Genomic DNA, 19,878 nt, shown 5'->3' on the forward strand with positions numbered 1-19,878 from the left:
GTGAATTTAATCCCGGTGTTCCACAACTGTTCCCAGTCAGCAAACATAATGTTATGACCAACGTCCTGTGCCCATTTAATCATAGCAGATTTGACTGTTTCATCCTGAGTATACCATTTTAACAGCAGGTTATACATTCTTGAAAGTATCTTGGTATTGGGGTCTAACAATTCTGTTTCCAACTTTGATTTTTCCACCTGGAAGCCATTTTTTTTGTCTAAATTGTATACCTCTCTTATTTGAAAATAATGAAGCCAATCTCGCACTCTATCTTTTAATTTCTCAAAACTCTGCAATTTCAATTTGTCTCCTTCTTGCTCTAAAATCTCCCAATATTTTGGCCACTTGGCCTCCATATTGAGGTTTTTTTTGAGCTTTTGCCTCCATTGGTGACAACCACTTTGGGGTTTTGTTTTCAAGTAAGTCTTTGTAACGTGTCCAGACATTAAACAGTGCTTTCCTGACAATATGGTTCTTAAAAGCCTTATGTGCTTTAACCTTGTCATACCATAAGTATGCATGCCACCCAAAAACATTATTGAAACCTTCTAAGTCCAAAATGTCTGTGTTCTCAAGAAGCAGCCAGTCCTTCAACCAGCAGAAAGCTGCTGATTCATAATAGAGTTTAAGGTCTGGCAGGGCAAATCCCCCTCTTTCTTTTGCATCGGTTAATACAGTGGTACCCCGCAAGACGAACGCCTCACGAGACGAAAAACTCGCAAAACGAAAGGTTTTTTCGTTTTCGAGTTGCCTCGCAAGACGAATTTCCCTATGGGCTTGCTTCGCAAAACGAAGCTTGCCCCGGGGACAGCGGGTCTTCTCTTTTGAAGCAAGGGGCGGCGGGGAGAAGCGATCTTCTCCCCGCAGCCCCTTGCTTCAAAAGAGGTCCGGGGGCAGCGGGAAGCGCTCCCACTGCCCCCGGACCTCTTTTGAAGCAAGGGGTGGTGGGGAGAAGCGATCTCCCCGTGCTCCGAAGCCAGGCGGGGGGGTGGGAAGCACCTGCCCCAGCCGCCGGGCTTCGTAGCGCTGCTGCGAAGCCGGGCGGGGGGTGGGAACACCTGCCCCAGCCACCCCGCTTCGGAACGCTGCTCCGAAGCGGGGTGGGGGGGGCGGGAGCACCTGCCCCAGCCGCCGGGCTTCGTAGCGCTGCTGCGAAGCCGGGCGGGGGGGTGGGAACACCTGCCCCAGCCACCCCGCTTCGGAACGCTGCTCCGAAGCGGGGTGGGGGGGCGGGAGACCTGTCCCAGCCGCCGGGCTTCGTAGCGCTGCTGCGAAGCCGGGCGGGGGGTGGGAACACCTGCCCCAGCCACCCCGCTTCGGAACGCTGCTCCGAAGCGGGGTGGGGGGGCGGGAGCACCTGCCCCAGCCGCCGGGCTTCGTAGCGCTGCTGCGAAGCCGGGCGGGGGGTGGGAACACCTGCCCCAGCCACCCCGCTTCGGAACGCTGCTCCGAAGCGGGGTGGGGGGAGGCGGGAGCACCTGCCCCAGCCGCCGGGCTTCGTAGCGCTGCTGCGAAGCCAGGCGGGGGGGTGGGAACACCTTCTGAAGGCGGTCGGGGGTGAAAGTCTTTGTCCCCCCCTGCCTGCCTTCCCAGGGGCTTTTAAATCGCCCCGGACAGCGGAGAAGTCCTCCGCTGTCCCGGAGCGAATTTAAAATGCCGCCCACCAGCATTTTAAGATCGCCCGGACAGCGGAGAAGTCCTCCGCTGTCCCGGGTTTTTTAAAATGCTGGGGGTGGGAAGAAAAGCCCTTATCCCCCCCCAGCCTTCAGAAGAGGTCCGGGGACAGACTGTCCCCGGACCTGGTCTGAAGGTGGTTTCCCTAGGAACGCATTAATTGATTTTCAATGCATTCCTATGGGAAACCGTGCATCGCAAGACGAAAAAACCGCAAGACGAAGAGACTTGCGGAACGAATTAATTTCGTCTTGCGAGGCACCACTGTATTTTAAATTTTATTCTGGGTTTCTTGCCCTGCCAGACAAATTTAGAAATGTCTCTCTGCCACTTCTTGAAACAGTCCATTTTTTCCAAAATTTGTAACGATTGAAACAAAAACAACATTCTTGGCAATACATTCATCTTAATAACAGCAATTCGACCCAGCAAGGAAAACTTAAAATTTGACCATATTTCTAGATCCTTTTTAACGTCTGACCAACATTTTTCATAGTTGTCCTTAAATAAGTTCCCATTTTTAGCTGTCATATTAATCCCCATATATTTCACCTTCTTGACCACTGTTAAACCTGTCTCATTCTGAAACCTCTCTCTTTCAGTCATTGTTAAGTTTTTCTCAAGCACTTTGGTTTTTGACTTATTCAGCTTAAATCCTGCCACATGACCAAACTCCTGGATCAGTTCTAATACTCTTCTAACACTAGATTCTGGCTCCTGTAATGTCAATACTAGATCATCTGCGAAAGCTTTCAATTTGTATTGTTTGGCTCCGACCGTTATGCCTTTAATCAAATAGTCCCTTCTTATCATATTTAACAAAACCTCCAGGACGGAAATAAAAAGTAATGGGGAAATTGGGCAACCTTGTCGTGTCCCTTTCTCTATCTTAAATTCCTCAGTCACCACATTATTGACTATTAATTTAGCCTTTTGTTCTGAGTAAATTGCACTTATACCATTTTCAAACCCTTGACCAACCCCCATCCCCTGAAGATTTTTCCTCATAAAACTCCAAGAAATATTGTCAAAGGCTTTCTCGGGATCCACAAAAATTAGGATTGCTTTAGTGTTAATATCCTCTTGCAGCTTTTCCAAAATATTAATTATAGTCCTCGTATTATCAGAGAAATGTCTACCTGGAAGAAAGCCAGCTTGGTCCTTATGTATCACTTCCTTTAATACTTTTTTTAACCTCCTTGCCAAAATATCAGCAAAAATTTTGTAATCCACATTTAACAGGGATATGGGTCGGTAGTTCTTAAGTTGTGTCTTTTCAGACTCAGTTTTTGGTATGAGTGTAATATATGCTTCTTTCCACGACTCTGGCGCCTTTTTCCCCTCCATGATTTCATTGCAAACCTCCTTTAGTGGTTGAATTATCCAATCCTTCAAAGTTCTATAATATTTTGAGGTTAAGCCATCCGGCCCTGGAGATTTTCCCAACTGCATATTCTGAATGGCACCTTCCACCTCCTGATCTGTAATTTTATAGTTCAAGATTGTCTTATTTTCTTGCGAGATTTTTGGTAATCCGTTTATTTTCAAAAACTGGTCTATATCAAACTCTTTCTGAGGCCCTTGTGTGTATAGTTGTTTAAAATACCTCTGAAAACATTTTCTAATTTCCACTGGGTTCTCAATATTTTTCCCTTCAACTTCCAAATTAGTAATAGTGTTGAGTTTTTGTCTTTTCTTCATCTGCCAAGCTAACAGTTTCCCACATTTATTTGCTGATTCAAAAGTCTTTTGTCTCATTTGTTTAATTTTCCACTCAATTTCTTGATTCATCATCTTCATATATTGCACTTGGGATAATTTATTTCTCTCAAAATCTCTTGTGAGTTGGGTTTTGATCTCAATCTTTTCTCGCCCTCTTTTATTTTATCCAAAAAAATTTCTATTTTCACATTCTGGGCTCTCTTCTTAAATGAGTTCTGTTGGATCAGAAATCCCCTCATAACTACTTTACTTGCATCCCAAATTATTCTTTTTTCCACAGTGGTATTCAAATTTATCTCAAAATAATCTCTCAAAGTTTTTTGGGCCTTCTTAATCACTTCTTGATCTCTAAACAAGGTGTCATTCATCCTCCATCTGAAGGAACCAGTTAATGTTAATCTCATCTCCATTTTCACGGCATTATGGTCGGAGCACGTCTTTGGGCAGATCTCTACCTTCCTGACCTTGGGTGCCAGTCCTCTAGTTATCCAGATTTGGTCAATTCTTGTCCATGTCTTTTGGGCTTCAGAAAAGAATGTTCCTTCTCTCCCCAGGGGATTCTTGGTCCTCCAAATGTCAATCAAATCCATATTGTCAGTCAATTCAAAAAAAGTCTTTGGTAGTCTGCCATCTTTAGTAACTACCTGTCTCTGCGACTTGTCCATATTTGTAGATACCACCCCGTTCATATCTCCCATCAAGACGATGCTGTAGTCCATATAGTCCAGTAAAGTCTCATGCAACTTCTTATAGAATGTAGATTTCCCCTCATTCGGTGCATATACACCTACTATCAAAAAATTTTCTCCTTGTGTTTGAATTTCAATTGCAATAAATCTTCCTTGCTCATCTTTGAAAACGAATTTCGGTGACAGGCTCTCTTTTGCATAAATGACCACTCCTCGCTTTTTTACTTTGTCCGATGAAATAAATTCTTGGCCCAATCTCTTATTAATCAATATTTTCCTATGCAGCCTTGTCACATGCATTTCCTGTAGACAAATTAGATCCAATTGTTCCTTCTTAAGTATGTGAAAGATTTTTTTCCTTTTCTCTGGGGAATTAAATCCGTGAATATTCCAGCTTAATAGTTGCAGAGACATGATGTACTTAGGTTTACTGTCCTCCAACAGCTCCCAGTAGTTCCTCCTCTTCTGACGGTGGTATCACTTTCTTTGTCTTGTCCACTCCCAAAGGTAGTGATACTATGTCTAGTAATCCTGGTGGTAAGGCTGCCGGCAGTCCTTCTACTCCTTTTTGCAGGTCTTCTTCGTGGTCTCTCAGAAATTTTTCCTTCTCCTCCAATGATCTTATTTTAAACTCTTACCTTTAAAGCTAAAAGATAGGCCTTGAGGGAATTCCCACCTAAAGATGATTGTTTCCTCTCAGTAAAGTCACCAAATCTCCGTAGTTAGTCCTGAGGTCCAAAAGATGTTTCGGAATATCCTTGAATATTTCCACTTTTGACTCCTGTATTATCAAAGTATTCTGGTAATGTAGGCTTAGTATTTTATCTCGCTCCTCTTTAGATCGAAGGGTAATCAGACAGTCTCTCACCCTCTTCCTCCCTCCTCTTCCAAGTCTGAAAGCCTTTGTTATTTTGAAATCTTGCTTGTCATCCAATTTCCAGAAATCTGCAAATTCCTGTGTCAAAAAGTCACACAGACTATCTTTCTCTGACCCTCAAATTGGTCTGTTTTTCTTTCAATTCAATCATAGACAGAAGTTCCTGGTGAACCCCAAGCCGCACCTGCTGGTCCCCCAGCTGTTTGCTTATCGGGATTATCTTTCCTTCTACAGCCTCTGCTTTTTCTTCAGCCTCCTGTGCTGTCTTTTGATTCGATTCTGACTGTTGCAGTAATTTTTCGATAGAGTCTGTATTTAAATTCACTTTCTGGCTCAAATCGTTAATACTTGTGGTGTTTTGATCAATTTTATTTGTGTCCTCAGCCACTTGTTTACTCAGTTTATCCAATGTCTCATAGATCTTACTCAAAACAGAGGTGAAACCTTCTTCTGACATCCCTTCTCCTTGTGATACAGGGGGGGCCCCTGAAGCAGATGCCCTGCGTTGATGCTGTGTTGTGCTAGGCTGTTGGTATCTGACTCTGCCTGATCTCATTGTTTTGTCCTCAGATTTTGTTGGTTTTTCATCCATGGCACTTTATCTGACAGTCAAGGTCGCTCCCACAGCTTTGCTGTGAGACTTTCTCAGGCTCTGAGTGGAAAATTCCCCGGCTAATGTTACTTTTTCAATAAACCTCTAGGGGGACACAATAACACCGAAATATTGTTTTCATCACTTGCAAATGTAATTGACAGATCAATTAGCCATCTAAAATCCATATGCTTAATCAACATTTCTTGTAATAGGGTTGCTACTCTATTAAAATGCGTGAAGTCTCCCTGAATGGTGCTTACTTCCAACTGGCCTGTTCCACAGAGTTGCTATATCCTGATGTGCATTGAGAAAACTTACTTTTTTAGGAAAGATGCCCAACTGCCATATTGTGTGCTCGCTTACTTGGGAATTCAGTAGCAGTTATTGCTGAATAAACATGGTACCTGGTTGCAGGGTCACAATATCCTGTGTCCAGGCACAATGGCTACATGTTATGCTTCCATGGCGGGAGGCAATATGCCTTGATGCATATTTCCCACAATGGGGAAGGTGCCGTGGGCAGAATTGGCAGGGGAGAAGGACTTCCCACCTGTCAAACACCTGATGTTACAATAATATCAGATGACTGAGTGCACTGAAGTCCCAAAGCAAGAACTTCAAAGGGCCCAGAATGGCTTGCAAAGAGTGGCTTGCTTTAAGGTCCCTGAGGCTACCCACCAGCAGATGTGGTGGGGCCAAATCCTACTTTCCTTCGTCAATGCCAATCGAGAGAGCGCTTTACCTCCCCACACCTGATGTCTCCACCTGCCGCAACCTTGTGCCACATGCAATGCCAGGTGTGCGATAGGTGGCTGTGGTTTGAGGATAATGGCCTCATGGGCCGGATCTGAACCCATGCTGAGCCAGATGTCTGGTTGGTGGCTGTGAGAGCCGAATGCCAGACTGGACAGACCTCTCATTCCACTGGGCTCTATGCCTACATTCTATGCATGCTTACGAGAATGAGCCCCGTTCAAAGCCACAGGACTTGTTCTGCATAATCACACTTCAGATCCATGGCTGCAATCTAATGCCCACTTGAAACTGAAGCCCCCTTCAAGTGAGTGGAGGTGGCTGCACTTCAGGTTTGCAACATGCAATACTGGGGCCAGCCCTATCATTGGCTTCAGGCCACAGGTGTATCATTTTATTTGTGTGCTGCGTCTCCACAGTTAAAACCATGTGAGATGTTGAAGCACAGAGCTGTCTGCACCATGTGTCTGATCTGTGTTCTCCTGCTCTTATGTGTGGTGGGGGAACACGGTTGTGCGTGGTGAAGTAAGACACAGCTGCCAGCCTGGTTGGCTTGTGTGGGTCAAATTGGGTGGCAGAGGCACCCACTTGACCTTCACCGCAAGCAGCCAAGCAGCTGGGCCCAGCCCCGTGCAATATGTGGCTGTTTCTGTCCTCAGACAGATGGCAAAGAACACAGCTGAACAGCTTAGCAAGTCAGCGACTTTTTGAGCCTGTTGAATAGATAAACCTCTGAGGACTGACACCCTCTGAGTAACCGGTGGCTGGGAGCGGCCGCCAAGGCCATGTAACACCAGTCCTAAAGGATCTTCATTGGCTCCCAGTGTGTTTCCGAGCACAGTTCAAAGTGTTGGTATTGACCTTTAAAGCCTTAAATGGCCTTGGCCCTATAGATCTGAAGGAGCACCTCCACCCCCATCATTCAGCCCAGACACCGAGGTCCTCCTCTGAGGGTCTTCTGGCAGTTCCCTCACTGTGAGAAGTGAAGCTACAGTGGTACCTCGGGCTACATATGCTTCAGGTTACATACGCTTCAGGTTACAGACTCCGCTAACCCAGAAATATTACCTCGGGTTAAGAACTTTGCTTCAGGATGAGAACAGAAATTGCGCGGCGGTGGCACGGCAGCAGCAGGAGGCCCCATTAGCTAAAGTGGTGCTTCAGGTTAAAAACAGTTTCAGGTTAAGAACGGACCTCTGGAACGAATTAAGTACGTAACCAGAGGTACCACTGTATAGGGAACCAGGGACGACCTTCTTGGTAGTGGTGCCCGCCCTGTGGAACGCCCTCCCATCAGATCTCAAGGAAATAAACAACAATCTGACTTTTAGAAGACATCTGAAGGCAGCCCTGTTTAGGGAAGTTTTTAATGTTTGATGTTTTATCATGTTTTTAATATTCTGTTGGGAGCTCCCTAGAGTGGCTGGGGAAATTCAGTCAATCAGTCCATCCATCCATCCATCCCTCCCTCCCTCCCTCCCTCCCTCTCCTATAGCCATCTCTAGCACTTTCCTCCTTGGGAAAGTTTTAACTTTGCACTGCACAAACCTCCCAACCTTCTGCTTAATTGGATGTCCACAAATCATTGTGTTTTAGAGGCCCTGAGGAAGGAGCTGAAGATTTATGACAACACTGGGAGGTTATGCAAATGAAATTTGAACATGCCCCCTGCAAAAAGAGTCAACGGAATGTTCTTTTCCCCAGGGGAAAAAAGATGATCTCTGTTCCGGGGGTGGGGGGGGGAGTGGAGTGTCTGCAACCCAGAGGTGAAGAACCTGTGTTTCCATCAGTCCAGTCTTAATGGTCAGAGATGATGGGACTTCTTGTCCAGCAGCATGTGGAGGGTCTCTGGCTGGAGAAGACCAGTCAGTGTTGGGCATCAGTTTAGGAATGGACTGGAGGGGTGGCAGTGAGCACACTCCAGACAGATCCAGAGAAGGCAGGGTTGCTGTGGTCAGAGAAACTGATGGGAGAGAAACTGTTTAATGCAGATTTCCCCACCTGTTGCCCTCCAGATGTTGGACTCCCAAATAACAACAACAACAATTTATATCCCGCCCATCTGGCTGGGTTTCCCCAGCCACTCTGGGTGGCTTCCAATAAAATATTAAAATGCAGTGGTCTGTTAAACATTAAAAGCTTCCCTAAACAGGGCTGCCTTCAGATGTCTTCTGGTAGTTGTTCTTCTCTTTGACATCTGGCGGGAGGGCGTTCCACAGGGCAGGTGCCACTACCAAGAAGGCCATCTCCCTGTAACTTGGCTTCTTGCAGTGAGGGAACCGCCAGAAGGCCCTCGGCGCTGGACCTCAGTGTCCAGGCAGAACAATGGGGGTGGAGACGCTCCTTCAGCTATATCCCATCAGCAGCATCCAGAATGGCTAAGGAGGAGGACTGTGAATCAGCAGCATCTGCAGGGCAGCACGTTCCCCATCCCTGATGCAAACAAAGGAACACATGCAGAAAGGTGCTTGGTTCCTAGTCCTGTACGCTTTCAACAATGTTGATCCAAGGCTTTATCTGCAAAACCTTTGCTTGCCTGTGATAAATTTTTATTTGGCCATGCAATCTTTGGGCAATTGGTTGGCCATTTGCAAACAATTCAAGCTGAAGCAACACCCATGATGAAAGATGGTGGAGCGGATAACACAGCAGCACCCACAGAAATGTGCTGATGTCACATGGCAAGTTTATCTCGCTTGGATAAATATTGCAAAACAGCCAATGGGAGCAATGGTCAAACATCCTTTGGGGTTGTCAGGCTGAAGTCTCAGGCCCACTAACTTGGGAGTAAGTGTGACCTCAGAGGGACTTCACTTCTGCATAAACATGCCTTGGGGATAGGTGGGCAAAGAAAGCACCCTGGTGGCACATGGCTTCCCCCAAAGAATCCTGGGAAATGTAGTTTGTTGAGGGTGATAGGAATTGGAACACTGTAGTTGATAGCATCTTAAAAAGCAGAAACATCACCTTGCCAACAAAGGTCTCTATAGTTAAAGCTCTGGTTTTCCCAGTAGTGATGTATGGAAGTGAGAGCTGGACCATAAAGAAGGCTGATTGCCAAAGAATTTTTTTTATATATAAAATTTTTATTAGGATTTTCTCATTTTTTAAGACAAACACACAAAAACATAAACATACATATCAACATTACACACAAATAACACATATAATTTTAAAATCTTATTTTCTTAACCACTTTCCCGGACTTCCCCCACCTCCCCTTCTTGCATCCCCATTTAAAGTTTAGCCCAGCAAGTTCTTTGTGCCCAAATTAATCCCTTATTAATATTTTACTTAAATCATCTTAGTTAACCAATTTCAAACTTCTATATTTCATTTTAGTACCCAACATCAACCCCTTTTTCTAAGATCAATCCACATTCCCTTTCACGAAATTCCCAATTATTGAAATACTTACAAAAAATCTTAACAAATAAGAGCATATACTTGTAACCCTTTGGATTCTAAGGCTCTTCCCCCCCTCCCCCGGTTTTGATCCCTAAAAAATTGTCCTTCAATCTAACAGTTCTCAGCCTGGATCTATCACATCCGAGGCCTTTAAGTCTCTTTCAGTCCCTTTCAGCCAGTTTTGTTGACTGTCCTTTATGTTGAACATCCGATCTCGGAGCATCTTTGACCCAAAAGGGTCCAGATTTTTTCCAACCAGTCCTCCATATTCAAAGGAAGAGTCCAGATCTTGCTTCTTGTTCTTTCCAAGTCCAAATATCCCAAATGTCCCAAACGTTCCAGTTTTCACCTTGGTCAAATTTGTAATCCATAAGTCTTCCGGACTCCCCATGGGGAAGAATCCCCACTCTTCATTCTCGATTTCAAACCAAATTTTCGACATCCGAACTTTATCTTCCTTGTATTCTGACCTTAGAGGCCTCTGGTTGTCCTTTTTCACTTGCATCATTTCTGCTCCTCCTTCACATTCCTCCAAAACGGCGCATATATCTTGCTTCCCAGCTGTAGATTCTTCTTGAGTCAGGTCCACCACTTCAGCAGAGTTGTTTATTTTAAAATTCAAAGTTGTCAGATTCGTAGCCATAACAAGACTCTGCTCTTGCAGCTTTCCCAGGAGTTCAAAGACCCTATCCAGCTCTGCTTGTAATTTTCCATCTGCAGCCATTGTAATGTCCCAAATCCCCTCTAGAGGGATTTTGGTTACTAAGTGTTCTTTTTCCAACAATCAGGTTATTTTGTTGTTATTGCCACTCTAATTTTAAAAGCTTACAGTCCAATGTAACAAAAGTAACCGACACAAGTAACAAAAAACGGAATTTCCTGACTTTGACAGCTCAGTTGACAGCTGTCAAACTCTGTAGATATCTTCACAGGCTCCCTCACGGGTCACTCCCGGGTCCGGGGGGGGAGGTTACACTTCAACTCTAAAGATCAGTTCTAATCCTCCAGCGATAAACTTATAAGTCCAAATCGTGAAATTAAGAATTTTATCTCAAAAAGAGAAAGACAGTCTCTCGATCTTAGTTGTTTAATTCTTGCTTTAAATTGCCTGCAAGGGGGGGGAGGCGGACTTCCTTTTGGCACCTCCCCCGGTCGTACCGAATTCAGTTGAAAAGAATTTTAATTCCAAATTCTGTATTACTCACGGGTTGTTACATTTTGAGTCCAAATGATCAAGGAAAGAAGTCAGCGCTCTCCAGCCATGGCTTGCGGCTTCACTCCGTGGAAGAAGCGGTCTACTCACAGCACCACGCCACTCTCCGCCACCCACTCCGAAGCCTTTAAAAAGGCTTCTTTGTGGGTCGGAGGGGGCGCAAATGGTGCCCGCCGAGTCACCAAGTCCACAGGCATCTGCGCCTGTGGTTTCTAAGGGTCCCTGCGTCATCGCCGCGGCAGGACCCCTCCTCCACCGAGCCGATTCCCTCCGGAGTTCGGAGGGAATCCGCCATTAGCTGGTCGCACCAACCCGGAAGTCTGATCACCAAAGAATTGATGCTTTTGAATTATGGTGCTGGAGGAGACTCTTGAGAGTCCCATGGATGGCAAGAAGATCAAACCGATCCATTCTTAAGGAAATCAGCACTGAGTGCTCACTGGAAAGAAAGATCCTGAAGCTGAGGCTCCAATACTTTGGCCACCTCCTGAGAAGAGAAGACTCCCTGGAAAAGACCCTGATGATGGGAAAGATGGGGGGCACAAGGAGAAGGGGACGACAGAGGACGAGATGGTTGGACAGTGTTTTTGAAGCTACCAGCATGAGTTTGACCAAACTGCGGGAGGCAGTGGAAGACAGGAGTGCCTGGCGTGCTCTGGTCCAGGGGGTCACGAAGAGTCGAACACGACTAAACGACTAAACAACAACAGATGACTCCTCACAGTGTGGAAAGGGAAGAGTCACATCCAGTGACCCTGCCCACTGCCAGCATGTGGCCTTCAAGCAGAAAAAGATCCTTGGTGTATGCTGCAGTAACTTGGTTAGTTTTTAAAGATGATATAAGACCCAAGTTCTGTTTTTAAGTACGGTGGGCAATCACAATGTCATATTCAGCTGCTTCTCCTTCCCATCGATTTCTTGAAAGGATCCAGAGTCCCTGGCTGGATCTTGCCTGTCCTTTCTCCACCCTAAGACAGGAGCAAACAAGGACACACTATTTTTAAAGCTACAAGCTTATTGCTACAGAGGTAATCTCATGATTAAAGGGATCTAAATGTTTGCCTGTGTAATTCTATTGATCAACTAGGATTTTACAGTGGGAACAGATTTACTTTCTTTAAACTATATCAGTGTTTTCCTTTTCTTTCTTTCATATGTCTGAACTCATTGAACACAGGCAGGGAGCTTGAAAAATCTGATGTGCTCAGAGCAAACTACATGTTCCATGTCTGCACACATGCTGTACATTTAAATCACAGGACTTCCTCCAAAGAATCCTGACAACTGTAGTTTACACCTCACAGAGCTACAATCCCCAGCACCCTTGGCAAACTACAGTTCCCAGGATTCTTTGGTGGAGGTTGTGTGCATGAAATATAGGGTGCCTACACAGCCAATGTCTGGTGCACCCAAAGTCATTTTCTTTTTTGGTAATAGGAGGAAGCAGGGAAGAGGCCTTGCCTGGCACTGTTATTAGCTGTGGAGGGGAATACTTACATGCTACAGCAGCATGAGGAAGGCATATCACAGCCCACCCTCTTTTTTGCAGGGAGGACAAGCTAGTCTCAGTAGGGGTGGGGCCAAGGTGGTGCCCTGCAATTCCCACCAGCCCCAGCCACCACGGCCCATTAGCCAGGATGTGGGGAGTTGTAGTCCATCATCCCATGAAGAGCATCCCACTGGCCATCCTTGCCCTACAACCTGTTTCAGGTGGGTCCTCTACAAGCAGCAGCTTCTTCTGCCCCGCCCTTTTGGCGAGTGCGGTTAGCATCACGCCTGAAGAAGAGTTCCGTGACACTCCGAAGTCGGCCCGCTCCCCGCTGCGCGATCTTCCTCGGCCCCAAGCAGGTTGGGCGGAGGCGAGTCTCTATTCAAAAGGGGCTCTTGGCTGCCACCTAGTGGTGGAGAGCCTTCCCGCACCGCGAAGCTGCAGAGAGGAGGGAGGGGTCTTTCGCCGGGGGCGCTGGAGATCGGAGGCAGCCGAGATGGTTTCTCCAGACCCTGGAAGCTCCGCATCAGATTTTCGCCCTTCGGAGAAACCCTTCCGTTGCACCCGAGGAAAACGTAGGGCAGTGAAGGAGGCAGCCTTCGGGGGCGACATTCGCGTGGGATTTTAACCCCCTGCCTCCTGCCTTTGCTGGTTGCTGCTGCCCAGACGGCAGGCGGGAGCCTCCGCGATGCGGGCGCGGGGATTCTCTTCCGCTCGCTCCTCAAGTTGCACGTCTGCTCTCAATGCCTGCAGGACAGAGAACTCCTGAATCTTGCCATGGGATACCTGTGCGGGCGGAGAGGAGTCCCCCTTTAAGATGGGCAATAAGCAGACGATCTTTACCGATGAACAGCTGGATGCCTACCAGGTGAGCGGCGCTTGCCTTGCAGGGGACGGGGATGTCGCCCTGCTGCTCTGTATATATTCTCTTGCCAGAGACAGAAAATCCAGGGTGGCAATCCTCTCCCCCCGCCCCCAATGCACAAAATACTGGATGCTTTTGAGGTGGTCTTGGGCAGGGGTCAGCAAACTTTTTCAGCGGGGGGCCGGTCCATTGTCCCTCAGACCTTGTGGGGGGCCAGACTGTATGTTGCCATGATTATGACCCACATTTTTGGCAAAACCCCTTATTGGGACCAGCCCCAACGTTGCCCAAATGTGACTTTTTTTTGGGGGGGGGGTGTTCCCTCATACACCCACGCTGCTTCCTTTGCATTTTATACATTGACAGTTCTTATTTCTCTCGTAAGGTGTGGGTAAGCGTGCCATTCCTGTCAGCCCTGGAGAGCGTGTGCGCATGCGTGGGTGAAGGGAAAAGCCGTTGGCCACACTAAGTCAGGCCGGCGCCGCTCAAGCAAAAATGTTCTTTTCCCCACGTGAGGGAAGATGAGGTGATTTACCTTTCCTTGGCCCGCACCGCGTAGCTCATGAGCGGCCTCCCCAGCAGAGCGCAGAGCTGCATTGGACCAGTGCAGGCGCCCAGGCGCGCCCCGCTTCCTCCAGCACCGCTGCCACAGACTCCGGCGGGCGTCGCTGAGTCCCGAGGCGCCTCTGAGCCCCGGCCGCCGCCGCAACTGCCCCTCCTGAAATCCAAACGGTGGCTCCTTTTCCCTCTCCCCCACCCCGGGAGAAAAGATTGCTGCGCGTGCGACGGGCGGAGAAGGGGCTTGTCTCCAGCAGCCGCCCACCTCACTTTTGACCCCCAAACCTGGCGGAGTCACAAAAACCATTGTGCATGCGCGCGCTATGCCGGCTGCCTGGATCCCGCACTGTCCGCGGGCCGGATCTAGAAGGCAATTGGGCCTGATTCGGCCCGCGAACCATATTTTGCCAACCCATGGTCTTTGGGCTACATTTGTTTTAACTGCAGTGTAACAGTGTAATTCTGTATACAGTGGTACCTCGGGTTAAGTACTTAATTTGTTCCGGAGGTCCGTACTTAACCTGAAACTGTTCTTAACCTGAAGCACCACTTTAGCTAATGGGGCCTCCTGCTACTGCCGCGCCGCTGGAGCACAATTTCTGTTCTCATCCTGAAGCAAAGTTCTTAACCTGAAGCACTATTTCTGGGTTAGCAGAGTCTGTAACCTGAAGCATATGTAACTTGAGGCATAGGTAACCCGAGGTACCACTGTATGTTTGGTAAGAGAAAAAAGAGCCTCACCAAGTCCAATGCAACTTTCACCTGTCTATGATGACAGCCCAAGAGAGCTAGCAATTTACAGAGAGGTGATAGCTCCATGGCAGTGCTCCTGTTTTGTGAGCAGAAGGTCCGAAGTTCAACCCCTGACATCTCCACTTTATAGTCATACCATTTATATTCTACTTTTCCTGCAAAGAACACCCCTCCCTCCCTTTATCATTACACATCCCTGTGAGATGAATAGAAAGCTCCCATTTCCTTAGTCAGACCATTTGTGTACCTAGCTCAGGGTTTTCTGGACTGACTGGCTGTGGTTCTCCAGGACTGTGGGAAAGGGCCACTTCCATCCCCCCATGGAAACACCAGGATTGAAGCGAGAAAAGTCTGCCTGCTCAGAGTCACAGGAGAGCTCTCTCCCTCAAGGAAAGACCTGCCTATACAGAATCAGACCAGTCCAGATGTGTCTAACCCGTTTTTAAAGCAGTAACAGCATTTTCTAAACAAACAACTTTCCTTTCCTATTATGTAGTGTAACTTTTTTGTAATGAATGTTATGACTGGAATAATCTTATGTAAACTGCTTTGTGAGGCCTGCCTGAAAAGTGATATATACATCCTACAATTTTTAGTTTATGAACACAAGGCTTTAGGGTTGAATCAAATTTGTGCTCTGCAGTTGGTCTCCCCCATGTGGCTCTTCCCCATGTTACCCATAGACTTGGGGGGGGGGGCGCGTCATCCTGCCTCTTAGCATTCTTTGACACAGGGGAGAATCCATCAGGAAGCTCTGCTGTGGAAGTCCAACCAAATGTCATAGTAGGTTGCACCCTGTGGCTTAAATCTGTCTCCCCCTGCTGCCCTCCATGGCTTCTTAATGGCACCCCAGATTTCACAACCCCCCCCCTCTCGCTGAACGGGGGGCAGGGGGCAAGAATGCACATCACTCTGCTCGCACTCACACTGAGTTTCACCTGCCAGTTCCACTCGTTTTGCAGAGACCCTTTTAGAACTCCCTGCAATTCCCTTTTGGTTGAATCCCTTTGAACAATTTGGCATCCTCAGCAAACCTGGCTCCTTCACTGCTCACTCCTGGGGGGGCAGTATCCATCCCCCCCCCAATCAGGAGAATAGCTTGTTTATTCCTGCTCTCCATTCCTGTTTCAAGCCATCTTTTGTTCTGTAAGAGAAACTCTCCTCTAATTCCATTCCTACCAAGCTGGCTCAGGAGTCTGGGGAGACAAGTAATTCATCAAAAGCTTTTTTGACCTGTCAATAAAATGTTAGTAGACAGTCCCAGTCCCAATATCAAAAGCTTATTGGAAGTCCAGGCATACAGCATCAGCTGGCCATTCTGTGCTTGCTGACACTCAAATAACTTTAATACGTTAACCAGACAGGACTTGGCCTTCTGCCAGTTATGAAAAAGCAGTGGCATAATATTCTCACATTTAATTATTTTTATTCATTTCATAAAATTTATATGCCACTTGATTGTAGAAAAAAAGCCCTGAAAGCAGTTTACAAATAGAATAAAACTATAACAATTTGAGGGGTTTGACTAGATGATCAAAGGATCCCTTCCATCTATAATTCTATGATTCTATGAATAAAATTATTAGTAAAAGCAATTAAAGCAATCAGAGAATTAAATCCAGCAATAACCAAGAACACATCAGTGTTCTAGATATTTTTAGCAGGTGCTGCCTAAGAGAGTACTGGGAAGACACCCACCTGATATCACTCATACCTGGCCCCAGTTATTTCATTACAGTTCACCAGTACAATTCACAGCTTGCCTCCCTGCACTTCCTCAGCCTCCAGCGTTCACTTGGTTTCAGGTGGGGGGGGGGTTCAGAGGAGAGCCTCCGAGAGTGCGCTCAGCATTTCAGCAGATTCAGTAGAAGGTGGTCTATCAGTTGAGTGCATGCAAATCTTGCACCTCTTCCTCGCATGAGATCCCTATGAGACTTTACAGCAGAAATGCAGTGAACGGAAACATGAAGTGAATGTGGACCCACGGGCCTCTGCTTCCAGGAACGCCTGAGCAAGTCTGGCAAGTTAGCCGGTCCCGTGTGAATGTTCTCAGCAGGCCTTGTCTTCCTCTTTAAACATGAGGGCTAGAACCTTGCCCCTTTATTATTATTTTAAGCTGAGCAGGTAAATAATGGGTGTGTGACCATGGTTGGGACAGGTGTGAAAGGGATTCAGCCTCCTTGGCTGCCAGTTTCTTACCCCCAGAGAATACAGAGGCACCCCTGGTTATGAATGCTTTGAGTTACGAACTCTGCTAACCCGGAAGTAGCTGCTCCTGGTTGCAAACTTTGCCCCAGGATGCAAATGGAAATCGCGCGCCGGAGGTGCACGTGCAGCGGGAGGCCCCATTAGCGAAAGCGTGCCTCAGGATAAGAACGATTTCAGCTTAAGAATGGACCTCCGGAATGAATGATGTTCGTTACCAGAGGTACCACTGTATAAATAGTTTCTGATTTCTGGTTGTAGTTGTTGCAACGTGGTTTTAAACAGGGAGCAGAGACCTTCACCATACAGTATCTTGAGTGCATTACATTCGAGCAGAGCTGGTTGTCTTCACTGACCCAATAAGATGGAGGGAGATTAAACAAAGACTGCTCATTCTTTTGGATACATGACACTTGACCTACAAGGGCATCAATGGCCCATCAGCTGACCAGGAGTTAACTCTGTTATAAAGGGTTATAAAGGGTCAGGTTGGGTGGAGCTTCAGGTTTATGCGAGGGCCTTATTTGGAGACAAAATGTATTAAGGACCAAAGAGGGCCTCTGGGTGGATTTGTGGATAAAACAGAGAGGCACAGAAACATCAGCTTATACGGATTATAAATAATGTACAACAAATGCAATTTCAAATAAAAGTAACTCCAAAATCCCCAGGCTGGTAACCTAAGCAGGACTATAGATGCAGATTTTCTAGAAGTACCCAGACTATACTGCCAGCAAAGTCCATCCATTCAAATAAATAAATAAGGAATGCATAAGCCACTTTGTACATCCTGTCAGGGAGATGCAAACGGCAAAAGAGCTAAGGGGAGAGACCAGCACTTATAGAGAGCCTAAAGAGATAATTAGTAGCCTGTCGTCCGACAGCGAAGAAGAGGCAGGGAGGGGGGAGGCTGAGCCCGGAACTAGTTATTCTTTGAACAGAGGAAATCAGAGGCGGGGTTTCCACCGACTAGCCTGCTGGGGAAAAAAAAGTAAAAAAAAACCCATACGAGGCATCTTAGCCGACAAGGTCAGACATGTTTTGAAGCTCTGGAAACTTTCTTTTGAACTTTGTAAATAACTCTAAAAGACAGCAACTGGCAGTGAGCCTGGAGTTTTATCTATGCCGGCTTTGGCAGCACTCACCTCTCACACATCCACATTGTGAAATAGCAATAATAATAACAGTAGTAGTAGTAGTAATAATAATAACAACAATCCTGCTCTTCCTCTTAAAGGAGTTCAGGGCTGCAAACAACTACACAAACTTTAAAAACAACTGGATATATTCACAGCTAAATAATATAAATGATCCAAGGAACATTATCTTTCAGCCACCCAGTGTCTGGATGGACAGGAATGTTCTTAAATGAAACCATAATATGGGTATCCACAGGGACATTTTCAACCAACTATTTGTGCAAACATCGTGTTTCGATATGGAATAGGATTCCCCCTTCCCAGGATTTAATATAGCTAATATATTAAATCAAATATATTAAATCATATCATATCAATAGAGCCAAAGTAGTGTAGTCGTTAGAGACTCAGACTATGATCTGGGAGAGACAAGGGTTTGAATTCCCACTTGGCCTTGGAGCTCACTGGGTGCAGCGGCAGAGGAAGACTCTCAGCCACTTGGGGCATCCCTATGGGTGCCACATGCCCCATCCCGTCCCTATACGGACGGCACAGGGAGGGATGGAGCGTGCCGTTGGGCCTCAGCCGCCCTACAGCAGCCGGCGGACAGCGCGGAGCCTGTGGGCGCCAAGATGTGTGGCTTGTGCGCACTGCAGGCCCTGCAGTGAGTGCCGCCAGCCATTTTGTCACCCCCCCGTCAGGGTGGCACCCGGGACACACCACAGCCCCTGCACCCCCCTTCCTATGCCCCTGACTGGGTGACCTTGGGGGCCAGCCACTCACCTTAAGCCTAACCTACCTCACAGGGTTTGGGGGAGGAAAAATGGGGAGGAAGAGAACTCTGTAAGCCACCTTGAGCTCCTTGGAGGGAAGATGAGGTATAAATGCAATCCATCCATATCAATCAATCAATCAATCAATCAACCCTCTGGACAGATTGCAAAACCATGTGTTTTGAATTAACTCCATCCACTTCTTCCCTGACAGAGGAAGAAAGTCTAATGTGTTCATTAAGTCATTCTCAACGCTGGTGCAATTTTCTAGCCTAGGGAAGCTGCCTGATCAGATGTGGATGATTCATCTCCATCTTTCGCCAGGCAGGCCAAAACATTTTAATTGAATTGGAATTCAATTGCCAGAGCTCCAGCTGCTACAAAAATAAATAAAAAATAAATTGGAAGGTAAAGTTGGCTTTGTGTTTGCCTGGTGGAATTGGCCAAAGATTTGTTTAAAAGAGCAGGATATTTTCTAGATAATAGCTTGGATCCAATTCTAGTCTTACTTAGAGTAGACCCACCGAAGTTAACAAGCATGGCTCATGTATGCCATTAATTTCAATGGGTGTACTCTGTATAGGACTGAGTTGGCTACAACTTGACATCTTAAACCTGATATTTAATATTTATTGAGCTGGCTTGTAAAACATGATGACCTAGATAGAATAAATAACATAAAATAATTTCAGGCTACAACTTGAAAGCTGCAGAGAATTGCAGTCAAACTGTTTTATTGTGTGTTGTTGTTCTCACTGGGCTATTTTTGTTTCATGCGCTAGCTAAGGGGTCTTAGCCCACCTCCCATTTTTTTATTGTACTTCTGCATAACTTGGTGTTTCACTGCAAGTCTTTTAAAGCCCCCTTTCTGAGTGTGGCTGGTGACTTTATTCCTAGGAAAGGACTGGCACTCAGAAAATAAGTTCTCTGTTTGTATACAGGATGATGTTACATAAAAACCTAAATTGTTTGTGGTAAACTGTCTGGACAAATTCACAGAAAACAGATTTCGGTTTAAAGCTGCTAGTCCATGGCATTTGACGATTCACCACTTTTCAAGGCAAAATGTCTCTGCAAAACAGAGGTGGCCAGATGGGAGTGCAGGGGTCAGATCAGAAGCTCAGGCCCTTTGGGAGCCCCCCCCCCCAGCAGCCCTTCATTTGCC

The 19,878-nt window shown here is 46.6% G+C and overlaps 1 protein-coding gene across 2 annotated transcripts in view; it reads left to right on the forward strand.

The window, feature by feature from the left end:
- Positions 1-12,831: 12,831 nt before the first annotated feature.
- The window catches only part of CIB2 (calcium and integrin binding family member 2), a 41,332-nt gene continuing 34,285 nt past the window's right edge, over positions 12,832-19,878 (forward strand). The window contains exon 1 of one of the 2 annotated variants that reach the window (XM_081170712.1): positions 12,832-13,288. In XM_081170712.1, coding sequence (XP_081026838.1) covers positions 13,238-13,288 — 51 coding nt within the window. In that variant the 5' untranslated portion in view covers positions 12,832-13,237. The remainder of the gene's footprint in view (positions 13,289-19,878) is intronic. The other variant, XM_081170711.1, reaches the window with a different exon arrangement.

This window comes from Podarcis bocagei, assembly GCF_964188305.1.
Source record: "Podarcis bocagei genome assembly, chromosome: 14".
In the NCBI taxonomy this organism is placed as follows: Eukaryota; Metazoa; Chordata; class Lepidosauria; order Squamata; family Lacertidae; genus Podarcis; species Podarcis bocagei.